This window comes from Dermacentor albipictus, chromosome 7, assembly GCF_038994185.2.
Source record: "Dermacentor albipictus isolate Rhodes 1998 colony chromosome 7, USDA_Dalb.pri_finalv2, whole genome shotgun sequence".
Taxonomy (NCBI): domain Eukaryota; kingdom Metazoa; phylum Arthropoda; class Arachnida; order Ixodida; family Ixodidae; genus Dermacentor; species Dermacentor albipictus.
In genome coordinates, this window is record NC_091827.1 from 57,903,783 (window position 1) to 57,926,771 (window position 22,989).

Below are 22,989 nucleotides of genomic sequence, written 5' to 3' on the forward strand. Positions count from 1 at the left end.
ACATTAGTGTTCACAATCTTAAAGCGACGCCATTTCCCGGGCGCCGCTCTCTTCGGGCAGTTCAGTGGCGCCTGTGAGAAGCTATCCCCGGTCCTACTTGCGAAGCGTTAAAGCTTTTTTTAAGGCTGCCGTAAATTCTGGCACACTCGCGCGTGCACGTACATTCGCATATTGCTATAGTTATACCATGCGCCGTCCGAGGAGTTCGTGATCAACACTAACTCTTGCTACCTCTGTCATGTTGGGTCCTCCGTGCAAAGCTGCCATTTCTTTTTCTACGGACGTCTCAACAATGTATTTTTGCGATAGCAATTCTATTTATACATTCGGGGCACGTTCGTGTCGTCGCACTGTCATCATTGGCAGTGCTGTCGTCGTGCTTCCACGGGCGCAAAATTTTAACGCGAAGCGTTATCCGGCTACTCACACTTGGGTCCGAAGATGTCCTCTTTTTTTTCGCTCAGCCTCAAAAGGACCACTAGAAGTGTGTCCGGAGTCTCTAAAAACGTACTTAATACATAAAATATGCGTCACGAGGAATGCATTAGAGAAGTTTCACCTTCCCAAGTGGCCCTCGTTAACTTTCAAGAACAAAATAAAAATTTAGTTAAAGCGAAAAATGGGCTTTAGGTGAGAAGCGTGTGGCGTGGGAGTCAGTTATCGGCTCAAAGGTATGCGCTCTTCTTAACCCTAGTGTGCGAAAAACACATTTTGTGGCAATTCGGGGTCGCAGGGTCACCTGTAGAGTGAGGCCCTTGCCCTCTTATCGTCGAGGTCGCACTATAGCGCGAGTTTCGGAAGGCAGCGGGTGGCGCCGTTACGCACGCGCAAGCCATGTCACGTGATAGGCGCAGCCACGTGCTATGTGCAGACGTAGTTTGTGCGGTGAGAAAAGTGGCGCGTACGAGGAGAGTGTGGGCACAGTGCCCCGCTAAGTGAAGCGACGCGCAACAAACGGCAGTACGCTAGGCTTAGCGACGAGCAGACGAAAGCGTCTACCTTTACGATAATTCCCCGTCATGGAGCTTCGGCCTTGTATTTCCAAAAGTACATTTCGTCCAAACCAATTTGTCACGGTGGGGAAGGGGGGGGGGGCGGAAGGGTTGTGCGACGCACTTAAGTTTCTGTCAGATGCAAAATCGGTGTTGGTGTGCCATACCTCTACGTTCGATTAAAGAGTAAGGGGTTGTCTAAATATACGAAACTTTCGAATAACTAATCTAATGGCTAGTGTTTCGCTCTTCGAATCGAATAGTCACTATTCATAAGTGTGAATATATTTCTCGAATACTTTTCGAGTTATTCAAAACGTCAAATGCGCGCAATGAAATATAAAAACTGGAGCAGGTGAATTTTGACCCCCCGCGTGCATGGTGTGGCATAAACCATGAGAACTTGAGCAGTGGAGCAGACAACGTCGCTTAGGTAGCCATACGTTACAGGCTATACAGCCATCATCTGCTCTCTGTGAATTGTCCTGTGCATGCGAAGAAAATACTCGTTTGCTCTTAACGCTCCATTTGTGCTCCTAATAAATAGCGCTTCATAACGTATACTGTGTAGTGACAGAAACTCGCTGACTTTTAGAATACTGGGATGTGAATATAATTTTACATAAATTGTGATAACTGCAGTTGATTATTCAAAACTATCGATATTCGATTCGATTGCCTTCTGGCACTATTCAATTTGCATTCGATTCGGTCTCAGAAATCACTGTTCCAACACCGCCTTCCCGTGAAAATTTGTACAACTTCGTTGTGTGGTCTATACTTTCAAATGGTCTGAACAGGAGCAGCTATTCCTGAAAACTTTCCCGTGGCACGTAGGATTTTCATAGTTTTTCCATGATTAGAATGGTTGCGTTTTTCTTTTTTTACTCCCGTTCTATCAATCACACAATATTTATTTGCAACAAACTTGTTACCCGGATGGAGATGGAAGAAGCTGTGTTAGCAGCTTTAGGGATCCTGTCCTCTTCTTGTACACATGGGACCAAAGAGCAACGGGCGACATATGAAGGATGCAGATTTGCATACAGGAATAGAACAAAACAATGGAATGTGCAGAAAAAACACTATAAAACGCAGTGACGCGTTAATAAGAAAAATTAAATTTGGGAACTTATAAATATGTTGTTTAGCTGTTTCAACGTAGCCATACTAAGTCATAGCTCTTTCCCACAGAAATTTTGTTGAGTTCCCACAGAATACGACTTAGCATTGGTTTTCCGTAGCTCGTACGTCATTTAGCATATCCTTGTTAACGTTATGCGCTTTGGTCGTTGATGGACCAGCGCGAACCACTATCCGTAGTTATATGTTTCTTAACCTGAACGTGGCTATTACTGCGACAATTCCAGGCGAATTATCGCTGTCGTCGTGCGTGTCGCCAGGAGTTTCCATGTAAAGTCCAAGTGCGACCAGATCGCGTCGTTTGCTGTGGCTGCTAGCAAAAGCGTGCGAAGGTAAGCTTGGAAGGATAATAGCTTAACGCGCGCCCATCTCTCGCCGGGTCGAATTTGGAGGTCACGTGATCAAACAGGCGCTAGTTGGCGCTGGAGAGGGGGCGATGGCGAACTCGCGCGCTAGGGGAAGAGAAAAGGGGAGGCAGATGCGTCTCCACCTCTACCCCCGCCGTGGATACGCATGGCTAACGCCGTTACCTTGAGGGTAAGCCGCAGCGTGTGCAAACTCTGGGCGAGCCGAGATGGCTGGTCGCTTCATATGCGCTGTCTTTCCGCGAGGCCTAGTGTTGGAGGGCATGTAATCTCAAGTGGTCGGACACGCGTTAGAGTGAGAGCCAGTCCGAAGCAATCATACGCTAGCATTGTCACCGCAAGTGTTCATTGTCATCGAGCGAGATCTGTTCGTGTTTGCCAGTGCGCACGTGACACCGGACTTGTCAATTTAATGCTTACTGCAAAAATTCACAAGAATGCCACTTCGTGTGCTTTTTTTAAAGTTATATCACTATTAATGCTTTGCCTTTCAAGCAAAACTGCGGCTTTTTTCTTTCTTTTTTTTTTACTGTCGTAACGGGGGTGCTTACAGGGGTTTTAACTGTATATTGACACACGAGCTCGGTTCGGGCCGATGTCAACATATCTCGAATGTAGGTGAGTTGCGTAGCCTCGTCCTCTACCTTTCCTTTCTGGATGCGTGGAGGTTCACGCATAGATCTCACATTGCCTGGACCTTGCGACGGAGTCCGTCGTCTAGCAGATTGTTTCGCACCCCCGTGTCTTAAGCTTCGTACGTCTCGAGGTACGGGGTCTTGGCTTCACCTTCTTCCCTCCTTCCTGGACAATGAAACCATGTACGCAACTGTAGACATAGAAAAATATTAGTCGTGCTGAGACGGACACAAGAGAGAAACACAAGAGAGACAAAGGTTGGCAAAATAAACGTAATTCACTCAGACTCACTAACAAATTATGTGTTTTGCTTGGAACTCACTCAGGCTTGAAACTCGTTTTACTCAGACCCGTCTCACTTGGACTCAGACTCACCAAAATTCTACTGAGCCGGTCCTCGCTTGTACTGAGACTTGGCAAAGGTCTATTCAGCCGGGCTCACTCAGGTTAGCATGATGTTGAATCGTAACATGATGTGACACAGACAGAGACTAGAAGCAGACAGGACGTATCTGTCTGTGTCACTTCGCGCTACAATTCAAGATCATGTTACCGTACCAACTCGCCCAACTTTCTATCCTTTTGCTCACTCAGACTAACGGGTCGGTGTGTGTCCGAGTCGGTGTGAATACACGGAGAAGGCGGGTAGATGGAAATTCAAGACGATGAACGAAATGAGAACAAGGTGAAAGGCGGAGCCAACGTTTCGACGAGTGGAGTTGTCTTGAAAACGACAAGTCCGCTCGCCGAAACGTTGGCTCCGCCTTTCAGCTTTCGCCTTGTGTTCGTTTCGTTCACCGTGAGTGAGCGTGAGTGAGTCGACTCATTAGCCAGTTTACCGACTTGCGACTATAGGTTTTTGAGTTCTGCATGACGTCCACTCGCCCGCTAGCTTGCCGTGAGCATTACGCGCCTTATGAATAGGGACCAGGGCCCGGATAGCGTAAAACTATTCCAATCTGAGTTTATTCAAAATCCGCCACTAGCTCTCCATGACTGGACATATTGGGAAATTCACTACCATGTCAGAAGAAAAAGAAAATGATGTGAATACGATGAAATTATTGCACAAGTTTGCAACGCATATGAACAGAGTTTTGACGCTAGTTTGCGAAGTAGGTGATAAATTGCAGGGGATATAAAAAAATGCATTGGCTTCTTTATTTCTATTTGTGTTTGCTATTTCTCGAGAGTAATTTTTATTCTTTAATCGTTCTGCGCAGGACGCCGACTGCAACAACCATACAAGATGCATCGCACATCGTAATTACGCTACAAGTTCGACCTGCGAGACTCACAAGTACTGTAAGCATTGAAGAAGTACTGTGGCATATATTTATTTGGTCCCAGCGCCTTCGCCAAGAACTGTCATAATTACAACTGTCGGTTGCTCGTGTGGTGCCAAACTAGCAATGCTTCTCGTTCGTAATAGCTCTTTGCCATGGGTAGGAAAGAGAGAGAGAGAGAGAAAAGGCAGGGAGTTTAACCCGAGGGAGTGCCATTGGTAGGACGATTCAGGTAAATAATATACCCAACATGACCATTGGCTGTCATCCACTTATGCGCGCAGTTCTAGCGTAAGAATATTTTTTGTCATGTGATCCCTGCTGTTTGTCCGCAGATGAAGAGCAAAGCTGTTCCGCTTAGGAATCATTCGAAAGTTATGAAAAAGCCACGAGAGTCTGATGACAAATTGTCGAAAGCCCGACATGGATTCAACGAAAAGCGCCTTCCTTGCTACCTTGCTGTAACTACTGATATTTTATAACTGTAAGATTTGCATTTTTACTCTATATCCACTTTGCTACGATTGGTCTGTGCTATGCGATACCTTTGAGACTCACGCATTATATCCTACGTCCAGTTTCCTGCGACTGGACACCAAGTTTGACCTGTGCAGTGCCCAACATACGGAGCAATACGAGTCAAGTTAAATGGATGCGCACTTTGTATGACTCGCGAGCAAAAATACCGGTTGCTGTTCGCTAAGCATATGCAAAAAGCCGTTTAACGCATTGAATGTGCTGATCACAGAGGCAATGAGACTTTCTAAATATTGAGGAGCTAAAAAATCTAAAAAAATATATATTTCAATACAATGAGGGCCCTAGCCTGTATTAGAGAGGCACATTGAAGATACACGACCTACGAAATCTGGTGTAACAGCATTTGCGTGTGCATGCTTTAGTTGAACTTTTAGAATACCTTGCATTAAGTTCTGCTCGTCACTCTGCATCTGCACTGTGTAACCTGTGAGCACACATTCCTGTAATAATGCGAAATCACTATTCCGCACATCCATAAAAACAATTTGATATGCTCACAAGCATTCGGAGTAACATGAAATATGGCACGGACACCGTAAAGGTAGGAAGGGGGAGAAGGGCGACGAAATCGTAGCAGGATTTCTTCGCAGAAAATGCCTGCGCTGGTAAATGAAAAGCATAATTCGGCACGCCGAATATAACCTCGAACATAGGCTCACCTACATGGATGGTTGAATTCAGGCGTCAGTGGTCTTAGTTAAGTTTTGTTTTCTCTTTTTTTTACGCCTATGATTTGCTTGAGCAAGTCGGTAACGTTAAGTGGTCGTCTCCAGTGAGCATGCTGTGCAAGGAGTCTACCACAGTTACGCTCACCTGGGTATGGTGCCCTTAACTTGAACCCAGGCTTTATTTAGAAAGCACTACCTCGTACAGAAGTAAAATTACCAGTCTGTTGCTAGCGTTGAGAAGGTCAGAATTTCGCAAGAAATGTGTTAAGATGTCGCATGATGTCAAGCACCAGACCGTTTCCCTACCCATGGGGATGGTGTCACGGGAATGAAGAAGGTCAGAACGTTTGCTCGGATTTCTACGATGTTTCCTCGTTTTAATCATTCGGTAGCATGCTTTCACGATTCATTTTTTCTTCTTGAAATTTTACACCTCAAATACCCAAACGGCCAATTAAATAAACAAACAAACCCGTTAAGAATCTGTGAGATACTCGTTACGTCCATACTCTGCTTTACATTATTATTATTATTATTATTATTATTATTATTATTATTATTATTATTATTATTATTACATTTATTTTTCTTCTTGTTTTTGCAAAGCTTATTACAATGCACTACGCATTAGCCTATTTTATTTATAACCTGTTTCTTTCGTATTCTCATTCCTACTTTTGTTATGATTCCACACCGTTCTTGGCCTTCCCAAACCAGGCGATTGCGTCATTTTTGAAGGAATCTCATCTTCAACATCAGAATAAAGTGAATTACTTTTTCCAGCTCCGGGCATTCGCTTGGTTTGGCGGCTTCTCCTGGCTGCTGCTACATCGTCCGTGCGCCTGCTAGTTACTTGCAACAGTTGTAAACATACATTATCTGGTATGAGTGTGATTACTATCTGAGGCAGTATGAGACAGCAATAGCGGCTCAAGCTAGGAGGCAGGAACATAAAACCGCGCGAAGCCGCAGTTTTCGTTCTTGATGTGGGTAAACATTTAATGACCACGGCAAGTACCTGCCCCATGCGCGGGTATGTTTGCTCTTCATTTATTCCTTTTTTTAAGCGTTCGAAGGTTGAGCACCACAATGATCGCGTGATATACCAACACACAACTTTTCTTTTTTTTAATTTTCAGGCACTGGTGTGACGAACATTTCTTGTTCTGTAAGTGGTTATTATTTGGTTTTGAACGCCTCGAATTAATGCACATGTGTGCGCTTGTAGAGCTAAATATAGCATTTTCATGCTCGTTAACGCGCTAACGATAGTGAATGCACGGGAAACTACTACTCGGGCGTGAGGCAGACACCACCCGAGATTTTACGGAACACAAATTTCCATAATCTAGAAATATGTCCAATAATACCATAACTTATTTATTTATTTATTTATTTGCTTATTTATTTATTTATTTATTTATTTATTTATTTATTTATTTATTTATTTATTTATTTATTTATTTATTTATTTATTTATTTATTTATTTATCGCAGCTTGAGCGTTAATCCCAAATGACCGACGGGGCAGCGACGACCCTGATTTGCAGATTTTTTTGGATTGTAAAACTTTATTTGTCCAACAGATGTAGGGAAGGCTTTAAGTCTTCCCACCTAGACGACGGCCAGGAGTCCTTGGACCCTAGCGGCGATTTCGGCCAGTTGGACGGTCTTCAGTTGAATCTCCGGATCGGAGCTGAGTAATAAGGTCTCCCATTGTTCTAAACACTTTATTCTTCCCTCAGAGGGAGCCTGTGGGCATTCCCACAGGATGTGATTAAGATTAGCCCTGGCTTTACATAGCTTACACTGGCTAGAGTACTGACCCGGGTAGTAGAGGCTGCATGACACCGGGCTTGGAAACGAGTTGGTTTGCAGGCGACGCCAAGTGGAGGCCTGGCTCTTGTTTAAGGATGCATCAGGCGGAGGATATTTAACCCGCCCTAGTCTGTAGTGTTGTGTGATCTCTCTGTAGCACACTAAGCGGTCTCGCCCCGTGAAGCCTTCGGCTAGCCCACCAGCTCGGAATGTGAGTCCTCGAGCTAATTCGTGGGCCGCCTCATTCCCAGCGAGGGAGGCGTGCGCAGGTGCCCAGATTATTTCAATTTTCCTGCTATCTCTGCAGGTCTGCAGGATTCTGTTCGCCTCGGGAGAAATTCTGCCTCTGGCAAAGTTCATCATCGCAACCTTAGAGTCGCTGACTATAATTTTGGCTGAAGTACTTGCAATTGCAAGTGCTATGGCAGATTCTTCTCCAATTTCAGAGCAATCCGTTGAAACTGTGCCACTGGCTATCAATCTAGTTTCAGCGCTCGCTACAGCTAGGGCCATGCGGCCGTTGCCATAGTCTGCAGCATCAACGTAGAGCACGTCCTTCGAGTTTTTGAAGCGCTTCTCAAGAGCCTCGGCGCGTTTCTGTCTGCGTTCTTTGTGATGGATTGGGTGCATGTTTTGAGGTAGTGGTGGGATTATTAGTCGGTTCCGCACGCTTCGCGGCAGGTCTACTTTGATGCCTTCCTGCCCCTCATAGTTTATGCCTAGCCTAGCTAGGATTTTCCTGCCCGTAGGGCTTCCCGCAAGTCTCTCATACTGCGAGATCCTCACTGCTTCAATAATCTCCTCAAGCGTGTTGTGGAGCCCTAGAGCTAAAAGCTTTTCATTTGCAGTGCGGATGGGAAGCCCCAGCGCCTGTTTTATACTTTTACGTATGATGCCATCAATCTTTTTCTTCTCGAATGACCTAAAACTGAGGAAGGGAGCAACATAAGCTATTCTACCTATCACAAAGGCCTGGACTAGCCTAACTAGATTCGCTTCTCTCATCCCGGACCGCCTGTTGGCGATCCTGCGGATCAGCCTCATGGTCTGCAGTGCGCAGCCGTCTAGTCTCCTTATTGTTTCGCCATTAAAACCGTTGGCCTGAATCAAAAGTCCCAGAACTCTGATTTTGTCCACTTTTGGAATGGGGATCCCCCCAGCTGCGAGAGAGATTTGCGGTTCCTCCTTACTGGCCCTGCCTTTCGGCTGGTATAGAAGCAGTTCCTATTTTTGCGGTGAGCATTTAAGTCCCCTAGGTCCGATGTAACCTTCAACTGCCTGGATAGCCCTTTGGAGGGTTTCCTCTATTTGGGCATCGCTGCCCCTAGCTATCCACAACGTAATGTCATCAGCGTATATGCTGTGACTTAGTCCTTCAATAGCCTCCAGTCTTTCAGGGAGTTTGATCATGGCCACATTGAAAAGAAACGGCGAGAGCACAGAGCCCTGTGGGGTCCCTTTACTGCCTAATTTAATGTCATCCGATTGGCATTCTCCAATCTGGATTTTTGCTTCTCGGTCTGACAAGAAGTCCCTAATGTAATTGTAGGTTCGTACGCCTACTCCCAAGTCCTGGAGGTTCTCAAGAATGGCTTTATGTGTGACGTTATCAAAAGCCTTCGCTAGGTCCAGCCCTAGAATTGCCTTTGCGTTCCCCGTTTCCGCATCGATGATTTGGTGTTTTAGTTGCAGCATCACGTCCTGGGTGGAGAGCCTGGGCCTAAAGCCCACCATCGAATGCGGATAGAGGTCATTATCCTCCATGTAGTTATTGAGCCGCGTTTGAATAACGTGCTCCAAAAGCTTGCCTGCACAAGAGGTTAGAGAGATAGGTCTTAAGTTCTCTATCTGGAGTTTCTTGCCTGGTTTTGGGATCATCACCACCCTAGCGGTTTTCCACTGATTTGGTAGTTTACCCTCTTCCCAGCACTTCTGCATAAAGTTAGTTAATGCAGTTATAGAGTTATCGTCTAGATTGCGTAGCATTTTATTGCTAACGCCATCCGGGCCTGAAGCTGATTTGGTTTTGAGCTTGGCAATCTCCGCCCGGACCTCCGCCTCGCTGATGGGTTCGTCTAGGCTGGAGTTGCCTACGCCTTCATAGTTAGGTAGGGGTTCCTTGCTAGTGTCCCCTATGTATCTCTCCTGTATGTCCTTCATTAGATCTACCTCCGTACCTTCGTACAAGTGAAGAATTTTTTGAAGGTTCTGTCGCTGCGCTGTTTTGCAGCCCTGAGGATCCAGCAGGTAGCGGAGTAGATTCCATGTCCTAGCTAGGCCTATATTTCCGTCCATCCTATCGCAGGTGGACTCCCAGTTCTGCCTGGTTAGTTTGAGCGCGTAATCTTCTATATCTTTATTGAGCCTAGCGATCCGTCTCCTGAGATTGCGGTTCCACCTTTGCCTCCTGAGCCGTTTTTCCATGCTGAGCTTAGCCTCCCACATATGGAGGAGGTGGCTGTCCGCTATCTCCAGTGCAGAGTCCTCCGTTATTTCCTTGGTGGCGTTTTTAACGTCCTGGCCCAGTTTCTTAGCCCATTCATCAATATCCCTTATCTCATTCCCTGCCGTCTCCCTTCTTATTTCGCGAAAGGCATCCCATTCAACAATTAGCTGGTTTCTGCCTTTTCTCCTGACAGGGCCTGCGCTCACCACTGTTTCGAGAATAAAGTGATCGCTACCTAGGTTTTCCTGGGTATTAACCCAGGTTGCATCTCCCACGTTTTTGACGAATGTGAGGTCGGGTGAGGTGTCTATGCTGACACTATTCCCCGTTCTAGTGGGGGTTTGGGGGTCGGTCATTAAGGTGAGCCCCTCTTGCTGTGCATCCAGCCAGAGTTCCCTTCCCTTAACTCCTTCTTTTCTGTACCCCCAGGCAGCGTGTTGGGCGTTAAAGTCTCCCACCACTACCAAAGCTTGCCTGTTGGCAATACGCAGAGTTTTTTGGAGAAGAGGTCCAAATCGGGCCTTCCTTTGTTTCGGGCTGCTATAGATATTGAGAACAAAGAGGCTGCCTTCTTTCTTTTTTGCTGGAATGAGTTCAACAAGGACGTGGTCTACGTTGATAACCTCCGTGTCGTGCTTAACGACTGCCAAGTTTCTCCTCACCAGGGTGGTTACCCCGGAACTTCCATCATCTGTACTAAATGATATGTAGCCCGATAATTTTGCCATCCCCGCAGTTTCTTGTAAAGCGATTACGTCCGGATTGTCTTTGCCAAGAAGGAGCTGCTGTAGGACCGCCCTTTTGCGACGGTACCCGCGGCAATTCCACTGCCAAATCGTGTGTTTATTGTGACTGGCCATGATTGAATTGTGGATTATCACCCAGTGGTATTAGGGTCGCAGCCGTCTGAGAACCACCATGTACCTTCTGCTCTGTTTCCCTCTGCCAGTTATTAATGCTCACCAACGCGGCCCTGTGTTTCTGGCTTTCTTCCGATAGCGCCTGTATGGCTTGGATGACTGATGCGAACTTTGCCTCCCAGCTCGCCTGGAAGTCGTCCATTTTCTTGCACAGATCTGCCATTGTGGGTTCTTGTGGCGCGTTCGCGCCAGGTTTCCTTTTCAGAGGTGGGGAGCGGGTGTCATCTACCTGCATCGCCACAGTGCTTTCAACGGTTGAGTGGGTTCCAATCGTGTTAGCTGTTTTGACTGCGTTAGCTACTTTCTTCTCCCTTTTTAGCATAGCGTTTTCCTTTTCGAGGTCATCTACTCTTTTAATGAGTTTCTCTACCGTGATTCTCATTTTGGCGAGTTCCTCGGACTCCGTATTTTTTGGGGAGACCTTATCTACCCAGCTCACCTCCCTCTGCTTGTTGGCTTCATTCCTCGGCCTTGACGACGATCTTGCCCTGGAGCCGGAGTGGACCCCGGAGCCGGAACGATCCCTGGAGCTGGAGCAGCCCCTGGAGCTGGAACGGTCCGGGTGATCGAGGCGAGGGAAGGAGCCGGAGCGGCTCCGGAAGCCCTCCCGGCTTCTTGATCGGCTTTTTCGCCCAGACGAGGGTGTTTTCTTCGCCTCCTCTTCTTGGAGCTTCCGCTCCCACCGGCGTTTCCTGACGATGTACGGAGTTCGGTAGATCTCGCGACACTTCTTGTTGCCCAGTTCATGTCCCTTTCCACAAAGAGCACATTTGGGATCGCACACGTGTCCATCCGGTGGCTTCACCGTACCGCAGCCGCGGCACTTGACGTCGTCCGGGTCCGGACACACATCAGAGCGGTGCCCAAGATGTCCGCATGCGTTGCACACCTCAAACTTCTTTTTGTAGAGGAAGCACTTGAGGAGCCCGCCTCCATAATAAATCCAAAACGGCACACTATCGTTTACGAAGAGTATCAGAACTGAGGTCGATGTTTTCCCCATTCTTCTGACCCCTCTGATTTTGGGGTTCCTTGAACAATCCAGGTTGTCCAGAATCTGTGCTTCCGTGTGTTCCACCGGGATCCCATGAATAACTCCTTTGCCACTGCCATCGGGGGCTGACAGGTAGGCGTTTACTTCGTGTTTTGCCTGATCAACCTGAAGTATTTTTATCTTCAGGTACCGATGCATTCTTTCTTCACTCATGGTGCCCACCAAAATGGTGTTTTGCTTGGTGTTAAGTTGAATAATGTCTTCCTTAGCCTCCTTCAAATTCACGCCCGCAGCGGCTCGAACAATCTCATATATCTTCACTTCTCCACCCAAAGATAGAGCTTTCAATCCTCCACTCGGTCGGATTATCACCTTATGCAGGCCAGGAGGTAGGCGTGGTTGCTGTGACGCCACGGAGCGCAGCGCCAATTTCCTACCCGCCATCTTGATTGATTTGGTGCTCACGAGGCCGTGGCCGCTATCTTGTCTCTCTCTTCGATCCGAGCCGACACCTTGGCTTCCTCCTTCGCGGCCGCCATCTTGGCTGCCGCGTTGCCGGCTTGTGTTGATCGTGAACCAACCGACCTTCTCGGAAAATTCTTCAGGAGAAATATCCTCCCCTTGAACAACAACCTCCATTTTCGCCGAAAATATCCAGCCGTGCTAAGCCCCAGGGGTCGGCAGCGCGACGCACCGACGCTTGGCCGGCGGGCAGTGATCGGAGTCGATGCTAGGTCGAACGCAGCTGCCGGGACGACGCGTCAGAGTCGAAAAATTTGCAGAAAGATGCTTCCACTAGACGCAACGCATAGCTCTGAAGGCACTGGTACAGCGCACTCATTTTTCTGTATGTAAAGTCAGCTTCTTCGACAAATGTGAATTACTGCTACGTTAAACGGCCCCTCACCATGCCCCCTAGCAAATTTTGGTTATACGCTGGAAGTTGTCACGTGCCCTCTAGGGAGCGTTCTGCCGCAAAAAAGTTTTCAAATCGGCTCGTTAACAGCCGAGATAAAAACATTTCAGTGCCGCGAACTCACGGTTTCAGCAGGCGGGCTCCACTGCCAAGCAAGACACTCTCTCCACTCGCCCCGTCTAGCCTACGCAAGCGAAATTCCTTCCCTGCGTTCTCCCATACCCCGGACCTCGAGGATCGCGTGACGGATACGTCATGGGCCCCGCCTTCATTTTTTGTATTTCTCCCCTCTCTTTCTTTTTCGGCGCTACGCACTTCCGCCAACGGAGTCGCGCACCAGCTGTTGTCTCGTTCTCGCAGCGCACGATTTTGCGCGCTGTGGACAAACAAACAGGACAAGCGGTGTCATTCAGTGCTACAAGAATACTGAGGCAGAACAGGCGGATCGCAGAGCATGATCACACGCTGGAACACGGTAGCAAATGGCATAGTTTCAGTACCTGCGCACGTGACCGCACGACCGTGGGAACAAGCCAACGAAGCGGAAGTACATCTATCTTGCTTCGGTGCGAAGTAAACAAAAAAAACATGCAGACAGTCCGTTTGTGTGTTTCATTATTTCCCTAAACTTCAATTCGTCAATTCAAGCAACAGATCGCACAGATAACAGATGTCTTGAATAACTGTCGAAGTCACGTGTCACCACGAGTGACGTCACACGGAGGACACGACTACGTAGGCGCAGGTCACGACTACGTCACCGTCCGGCTTGGGCGCGCCGTTGAAAGTTGCTTATCTTGAGTTTCGAACTCGATAACTGTATGGCATTCCTGCTAAACTGTTGTATACTAGCTCCAGACGAGTAGGGACGGTACCTCCCACTTAACAGAGTTGACGTGCATTTGTGAATACGGTGGGCCAAGGCGCAACCAGATCCAGACAGAAAACATGGCGTCTGAATGCCCACTGTCATAACTTCAACTAATAACGGTATAAGCACTTGTTGTATCAATGGCAACACCATTAAATGCACATCGGATCATGCTCAGACTGAATCTCTAGGTCTTCTTCATCGGGGACAGTAATTTACCCGTTATGGTGGCTTATTGGATATGGCTTTGCGCTGCTATAGGTTCGAGGTCGGGGTTTCAAATCCTGGCCGCGCGGGCGCATTACGATGGGGGTAAAATACTCAAGAGCCCGTGTACCATGCATTGGGTGCCCGTTAAAGAACCCCAGCTGGTCAAAATTGATACGGAGTCAGCCACTACGACGTGCTCCGTATTAAGAACGTGGTTCTTTTTTTCTTTTTTGGCACCCGAAATCCCAGAATGTAATTCTTATGAGTATTTCTCTTTTTCTTTAACAAAGCGACTGCTTTCATAATATGATGACATGCCCTGGAATTTGCTGTTGCAGTCGATGCTGTATTTTGTCGAGAAACGGCTGAAGAAATTTAATTAACATCTCCACAAAATAAAAGAGAGAGGGTGTCGGCGTGAGGATGCACCTCTGCACACTTCAAATGATGCGAAGCATTCTGCAGAGTACTGCAAAGATTGTGAGCAGCTTTGAGTTCCCCACAAAGAAGTGTGAGTTATTTACGCTTATCCGTGCACGATATCCATTATTACGATAAGTGAGTGCGCTTGCTCATACAGTAGAAAGAATCCATCTTAAGTCACATCAGTGCTCCGCAATGTAACGTTTCAACTACCCTGCACCTTTCTTCTAGCATTGGCACTTCCTACGTGTGCATTCCTTACAGGACATGCTATATAATGAAGCCTCAAACGTGCAATGTTAAGTGTTGCGAAGTGAGCGAGCTTTTCGTCATGTTAATAATGACGTTTAATAACGACCTTTAATAATAATGATAAGAAGAAGAAAAGGGAAACATCTATGCGCAGTTTTTCCGGCCCTCTTCATTACGAGAGGATCGGAAATAAATGAGCGATGACTAATATTGTTGTGCAACACACGTCCCCCTTTTAGTGCCATGGCATGTACAAGTGCCGGTTGATGGACTGCCAGGAAACTCCGTATGAGTGTAAGTTTCAGAAACTGTGACTTCCAGTAAAATCTTTGTTTCCCGACGAGCGCACTCCCTCGGCTACGAAAAAAATTTTCCCCGTGTCGGTAAATGCGCGTGAAAACACTTTTACTACATGTTACTTCCGCAGATGTAAAACCTATTCGTGAAGACAACGCGCTAGGCACTAAAGAGAATTCTTCGTCGGCGCAACATTGGATGCCAGAGCCATCATAAACTGGGATATTAACACTGATTACGCATTTGAATAACATAACTTAATTTGTATTGTAATTGTTCACATCTGGACATATATGTCACGAACTGCGGAAGAGAAGCGAGTGATGGATAATGACACGTCCAATACAAATTCAAATTTCAATTTAGATTTGTTCGAAAAGTATACATCGTAAATACAGATACAGGAATATGCAGACGGAGACTCCAAGGTAGATCACCTTGAGCTGGACCTCTTGTGCAAGTAAGATACAGAAAAGAAAAAGCGTTGACAACGAATCGGACAGAGCAATATAATGAGGAAAGTTACGGAAACGATAAATCAAGATGTGGTTAATTGTAACTAGATGAGAATATTTTCAATCTATTGCTTTCAGTTCTGGAGTTAAAGCGTTACGCAGAGAAATTACATAAGAAGGCTGAGTCTACCTGCCGTAATTGCTATGAATTCTAGGTAAAAGCAAGTTGTGGTAGGATGCAAGGTATGTAGAGACGTATATTTGAAACGTATATTACAATCCATGTGTTTTGCAAGTATGCCTAAAATAAGCTAGATACAGTATTTAGGCACAAAATAATGTAAGGACTAAGAGTATACACAGAAAAGCACACACTCGCGACTGATGTAATTTTCCGACGCTTAAATACATTGAATTCGGGTTACATGCGCACAGGCAATCGGAGACATGTGCACAGCAGTGCAGCGGATGACTTAACACATTGACTCAGCAGATTAACATCAAAATTGCCTTTTCCTATCCCCAAGAAAAAAGAAATTAGTTCGCGTAAAGCGGTGACGAAGGAAAGCAGATGCACCTGTCACTAAATTTTATTATAGAAAACGCCTCCACCACTTAACGTTCCACGTTATCCCTGCTTTAGCGCGGTATATCTGCTTCGCGTGTCAGTGATTCTTAGTGTTTCACAATACTGTTCGAGCCACATTGGCATCTAGCGTAATAAGAAGCATTCCTAGCGCACTACCCCAAAAATTCACCGAAGGTGAATACATTGTGCTCACCTGGGACTCACAATTTTCAAAATATTCGTCCCCATGTTAATGTCATTGGTTTTCCACGTAGTTTTCTGCAACATTGTGTCGCGATGACTGTCGAAATACGACATGTGAGATGCTAATTCCTTCTTCCGCAAGTTTGTAGTGGGGACGATCACTTTCGGAGACTCACTTTTGCCAGATTTCGCTAAAATCGGCGCCAGACGTGACCATGTTGCACCCTTGAAACATTAGCAACCTTTGAGGTGTATATTTGCCCCACAACGATAATCATCATCTGCCTTGCTTGCGTTTCGTTTCTTCAAAACGCTGCGCTCGCTACTTTTCTGTCGAAAATGTTGTGTCAAGCTGATAACGTGCAAGCCGTTCGCGACTAGGAAGTACCGGGTTCACAGCGTCAAAGAAAGAAAATACGGGCAAGACAGATGGCGGTTATCGTTGTAGGACGAGATAAGCCCCAAAGTGTGCATATTTTTTTAAGTATGTATATCTGAACGACAGCGTTTCTGGCGCTGTGCCAAGCTCGCTATCTTCGCAGTGCCAAAAACGCTGTCGGCCGTGTACTTGGACGCGTCTCGTGCTGTAGCTTGCCAAATCTCGCGAAAGTTAAACCAGGCACTGAAAGACCCTGGTAACGCTATTGCCGAAACTGATGGCCCGAGAATACAGTCCCTGGCCTTATGCCTTTTCAAAATACGACTTAATGGCATGTCGCGTTAGAGAGCTCATCTACATTTCTCTCTTTGCTGAGCAAGAGTGTACAACCAGCGCGTTAAAGTCTCGAGCATTTCTAAAACCCTGACAAGCATTGCGGACGTCTGTAATCCCGATTCTAATTGCGCTTAGAAGTACAGTGCTTCCAACAGTTATAGCCTGTGCCGCTGAACATTCACCAAGGCTTTGGCTTTGACGCAGGCTTGATCCTCGAAAACCTGGAGACGAGGTGCGGCGGGGAAAAGGTAATGTGTATACACTGCAGGAGCTGTGGCTACATGGAAGGTCTTAGCACGTACCATCATTACCATCGCACTAATCTTGTTACGCATTCCAGCAAGCAGCCGGAAACCCACATGACCCAACGCGCCACGCATGCATGATAAGCGCCCAGCAGAAGCATGAGCAGTATAGGACGCAGTAATTGATAGCTGCACATATCCAGCGTTATTTATGGCTCCGACAGCTGATACAGCCGAACTTGAGTGAACAGAAACAGAGAGGTTCCCGTTAAGTCGAACTCGAAGAAACCCTGAAAATATGCTTGCGTTAGTAGTTCTTCCCATAGCTGAAGAATTCTATGCACAACGCTGAAAATCTGCTTTTCATGGTACGTCGCAATATACGCGGCGTAAAAATAAACGAAGCAGCATTAAAATCAAAATGAAGACATTAAAAATACACTTAGTTAATTTGCGCCGTACAAAATTTGGCCTCGTAGACCCTCGCGTAAGTATCTGCGTAATTGCGTCCTTGCGACGGTGTGCAAATCTGCGTGCTGTCATAATAGCTGACATTTTATCTAGCTTGCCCGAAAGTTTTTCGGTGCCCTTGTGGTGCTGAACAAAAAGTGCACCGAGGAACCCAGGGCTATCTCAGTTGCGTTATCTGGGAAAATTGTTCTTGTGGCTTCTGGCCAGCGTCCTAACCTAGCTGCAAGCCTACAAACATACACCCAAGACCTTTGAAACTTCTGTCTCTCTATATATACGCATGTGTTAGTGCGCCAAGTAGACCGCGGCCGTGTCTAACAGCGCTTCTATTTTTTTTTTGCTTCTCCGAAACAGACGCTGAATCCACTCAGCTTTCACGTGTAACCGGTTTCGTGTTTGGCCATACTAAAGATCCTAGATATTTTTGCCAAAATAAAAAAAAATGACTAGGGACTTTATTAGCCGAGACGCGGGAGAGAACAGCGGGGAGAAAGTAACTCAAATTGAACATTCAGCGGTGTCTTTTGTCTTCTGTAAATGAGCCGTTTAAGTTTTCCCTTCCCCAGCTCAAACTAACGGGGATGGAGATGTGATTATGTTTTTTTTCAGGAGTCATCTCGCTTGTGCCGCTTATTGCCTCCGTAGCTTTCACTTTCATTGCCACGGAAAGTCGTCCACGAGTATAGATCTATTTGTATTCCCTTCTTTGGGCGCTCTCAAACGCATATGGTTTTCCTTCGGTGACATCTCGCTCGCCATCGAGGGCCTACAGCCCACTACTGCCGCTGCCGGCATTCATCGGCACACCAGCGTGGTGACAAGCCTGGCATCTCTGCCAGGGCGCCATTTCTTGCAGCGCAGAAGCAGTTGTCCCGCGTACTGAGCCACGTCAGGTCACCTCCGTGCATACTCTTAGAACATGGCGCGAAAAGCTCCAGCGCAGCGTTTTACATACCTATCGCTTTCAATGCCTCGCCTTAGGGCGAAAATGCTAATTTTTATGCGAAGCATACTAGCCGCACAACCACGCTCTTCCTTGCTGCGCCGCGCGCGGCCGCGTAGCTACCATATGACGTCATAACAGCTGCAAAAGCGGAGGCTCAACTCGTGCGCTCGCTTGCGGCCGCGTAGCTACATAGCCGGGTCTCAGCTCGTGCGCTCGCCTGCATGAGTTGTTTCTTCGTCCAGCCGAACCAAATATAGCCAAGCAACAGCAGTTCACCCGGCTAAACGGTGGTTCAACAACTAAAATAAAGGCTAGTATGCTTCGCATCCTGGGCTTAACCTTAGCTAAGCCACAGACATTTTTTTTTGTTTGAATTGGGTAGAACGCTGTAAAAAATAAGCGGGAACACTAAAACCAACCGCGCACTTCAACGTTCAATCGCTTGTTGAGCCACCGCGTTTGGCTTCAATTGCGTTGCGTATGCGGGAACCCTCCTGTGTTTCCTTCTTCCACGCATTTTTCAATGTCCGTGCCTCTAGAGTTAATGTATTTTGGCTCCCTGGGACTCATATTCTGTATGCTCCCTGCGGGAGCCATATTACGGTATTACTGTATATGGCTCCCTGCGAGCCATATACTGTATATCACTCGAATTATGGGAACTACACGGACTTGCCTAAACTTCGTCCTTTCGGCTGTAGTCGTCTCTTCGACTTTGTAAACTCGGCATTTCCAACAAAGTACTCGATGATGAATAATTAAACAAACATTATTAAAAATCATGGACCCCTGGCACAGAAGCCCGACATTGAAACCGTTGCGCCACGAACGCATTTTTTTTTCTTTACTGTAATGTCGCGGACGCATGCATCGACAAGCGGCATAGAACGTACTTATAAATTTCTCGAGATCAAGCCAGCGACTTGAGGCGCTTGGCGCGTTTCAATTTGGACTCCTCGACAGGTTGGGGCGCTATTCACAGCGACTGTGCGCGTTCGCAGAGTATTCCACAGACGCGGAAGGGAAAAGCCCCAAAATAAGTACACTTTTGCACTCAGTGGTGTGCTTTGTCTTTTCTACAGCTCCGCTAGTAGGCCGCATTCTCAGAGTAGAATGGCTCCGAATTTTTCTCCCTCTCTTCTTGGACGTGTCAAACAGAGGTTTGAAGTGGGCAAACAAATTGTTTGAATTAATCTTTTTTAACGATGATAATTTTCCGTGAAATGAGTGATTAATTAATTGATTAATTGATTGATTGATTGATTGATTGATTGATTGATTGATTGATTGATTGATTGATTGATTGATTGATTGATTGATTGATTGATTGATTGATTGATTGATTGATTGATTGATTGATTGATTGATTGATTGATTGATTGATTGATTGATTGATATCACCTTCGCGTGTTCAATCAGACAAGTCGTTTAGCAATAACGTCCCATGCTCATCGCAGGGCCCCCAGTGTGCGATGAACGAGTACTGCGCCTACGGATACGTCGGATCAAAGTGCAAGAAGTGCCCCTGCTACGGATCGCATCAGGCAACTTGTGAGTAGTTCGTCCCAAATAATTAAGAGAACGAGAGAGCGAGAGAGAGGGAGAGAGAGACAGAGAGAGAGGGAGGGAGGGAGGGAGGGAGGGAGGGAGGGAGGGAGGGAGGGAGGGAGGGAGGGAAGGCATCGCTGTGTTCCTGTACACAACTAAGCTGCAGTACGCGATCATTTCACGTAACCTTGGTCAAGCTGTCTTCGTCAAAAAATAATATCAACATAGATCACGCAGCGGCAAGGCATTCTGTCCCACAATATCCACGATACAATGTGTAAGCGCTACCGAACAAGGACGTAGAAAGAAGCAGGTACACAAAGACCAGCGCTGTTCGCTGTGTGTCTGTTTCTTTCTACGTCCTCGTCCTCGTTGAGTCACGCTTAGATATTATATGAGTGTTAGTTTGGTTAGTAAGCGAATGTATACCGAGTTTATACGGCCGATAAGACTACTATCTTTGCTGCGTACAGCTATCCACTAATTTGCTATCGGAATCGGTGCTTCGGCTTTCGGGTGGAACTGCGAATATTTTTTTTCGTCGGTCTCATCTCGGTGCACTACCGAGATGCGACGCTACCGGCAGCAGTCCTCAGAATCTCAGCTTTGCAAGAAGCATGCTCCCTGTTGCCCAGAAGAAGTTACTTTGTGTGCTGTGTTGCGCCGACATGCCTGTTAAGCCGCCAATGCGCAAGCAAGCTTCGCGTAATACGCATTCGTGCAAGAAACCATCCAAAAGTGTAACTTTGAACTTCAGTGCTGTCATGGAATGCATATTCGCACAACAGAAACGGCGGGCTATGAAGACGGGGAAAATGAAACACAGCAGACAAAAGGAACATGGGAGATATTGCAGATTTCTTCAATTGTAATTGAAAACGAACGAAGAGACAGCTAAGAGACAGCCGTTCACATGGACACACTGGTGCTGACGACGACCATATTGGTGGTCCCATAAATCATGGTAGGTTTGTTTCAATGGGTCAAGAACAGAGTTGGTATGCGCACATATATAGTAACCACAGAAAGGGCTCGAGCAAACAGAGACTGCGAAACTGGGAACAAAAATATAGTGTATGTGATAGTTCTCGCCAAAGGAAGTCTCCATTACATTTTTTTAATTGAGTATTCAGTGCCAACTTAGCTGTAAATGCGAGATAAATCTACCAGGATTGTGTCCTACCTTTGAGGACCGGGATTCATTAGTTAAAGCGCATGCACCACATGGTAAAGGGTGGTGAAGGAGCTCACTCGACTGACCTGCCTCTTCGAGGAGCGAAGTGTAACTGATGATGGTTCCAGGTTCAACCGCAGCTAATTTCCCCGATGCTTTCCTTGGTTTCATTGTCTGCTGGCTTTATCGGGTTCTAATTAACAGAATCGATACCCTCGGTACCCCTTCGTAACTTATATATATATATATATATATATATATATATATATATATATATATATATATATATATATATATATATATATATATATATATATATATATATATATATATATATATATATATATATATCTGACCGTGTGTATATATATATATATATATGTATATATATACACACACGCTCGTATACCTAAGGCATCTCACCTACCTCTACCATATGGGACCGGTTTTTCATACATTCTTTCCCGTATCGATACTTCTAATGCTGAAGTATTCGGTATTAAAAGAACCTTCACTGAAGCAGTAATGTGGGAACGAAAGTGGGACAATCACGATATAGGGATACTAAGAAAAGTATACATTGGCATGAGTGAACGTTTTGTTGCTTGGATGAAATCACACGTAGCGTCAAACACCATCCTGGGGCTATAGTGCCGAGTCTGAGGGCGCGACTTCGTTTTGCTACAAGTTTTGTGTCCCCACACACATGCAGGCATCCGGAAGCAGTCCAAGAATCTGTGCAGTCCCGACAGCATCGTGCGTCTGGACAAGGAGTCAGGCTACACTTGTGACAGCTGCACCACGGCCGCCTCGGTTCTTACCGGGTCAGAGTGATGACGGGCCTCGTCGAGGAGAAGGAAACGCGAAAGGAAAAGGAATACAATGCCCACGAGAGGGCGCAAAGAACTCTGACCGTGTGTGCTGCGCTTTACTTCTGTAGTGGCTACGCTCTCGCTCAGCATTAAGATTTGCGCGGAGAGTGTACAATTCAGCCGCATCAAGGAGCTCGCTTTCAAAACGGAGGACGGGAGTGTCTGTACGCGACAATGCATGGGCGTTGTGTATGGGGTGTTTCACAAAAGTCACTTGTAATTTCTGCAACACAGGATACAAATTAGGTGTTTCAGTGATTTCCTCTGCACTGCATTTACTACGAAAGCATATGTTTGAAGACGACTCGGCGTAATAACTAAGCGAGTAATTACGCAAATTAGACGAACTTTTTTTGGGGAGCCCTGCGATTGGTCCCAATGTGAGACTTGAAGCGCGCCATCTGAGGAGCTTATACCGGTTTTCCAAAGCGCAAAAAACCTGACTTCGCTAATTTTTACAGCCTAGGAAATAGCGCCAGTTTCACATAGGAAAGCTAAATTTAACAACCGTAAAGTACAGCTGTCACGTCCTTACTAGACGGCCGTGCGTGGCCTGCTGCGCCGCATGCGCCTCAGTGTTGGGCAAGCATGAAGCGAGCGAGAAATCTGCTTGAGAAGGACGCTTCCTTGATGGTCACCCACCGGTGAGGCGCAAGCAGGGATGTCACTCGTGAGCCTCTCCTTGGAATCGCAGCCCTACCTAGTTGCATGTGTCACACACTTGCCGCTTACACGACAAACAGAACACGCTATACAAAGAAATGAAACACCACGAGACCACTTATTCTTCGATTCGAAGAAATGTGCCACAATGTCCCGAACGAGGCTCTCAGCGCCGTCGCACGACCAAACAAACTGGCCCTGCGATATGATTTCGCGCATTCTTTTGTGTGTGTGGTTTTACTGTGGCATAACACAAGAAAAAGAAAGAAACACCGCGTGAACACACAATGCAAGACTTCGCAGAAGTTCAAGTAAAATGACTACATTGAGCTTTACATTGACGGGTGCAAA

At 46.4% G+C, this 22,989-nt stretch overlaps 1 protein-coding gene across 1 annotated transcript in view; it reads left to right on the plus strand.

The window, feature by feature from the left end:
• LOC135912616 (uncharacterized) overlaps nt 1–22,015 on the plus strand; it is a 28,056-nt gene extending 6,041 nt beyond the window's left edge. The window contains exons 3-8 of the mRNA XM_065445111.2: nt 4,360–4,441; nt 6,770–6,798; nt 14,720–14,774; nt 16,924–16,967; nt 19,839–19,932; nt 21,816–22,015. Of these exons, the coding sequence (XP_065301183.2) occupies nt 4,360–4,441; nt 6,770–6,798; nt 14,720–14,774; nt 16,924–16,967; nt 19,839–19,932; nt 21,816–21,937 (426 nt within the window). The 3' untranslated portion in view covers nt 21,938–22,015. The remainder of the gene's footprint in view (nt 1–4,359; nt 4,442–6,769; nt 6,799–14,719; nt 14,775–16,923; nt 16,968–19,838; nt 19,933–21,815) is intronic.
• Nucleotides 22,016–22,989: the final 974 nt, after the last annotated feature.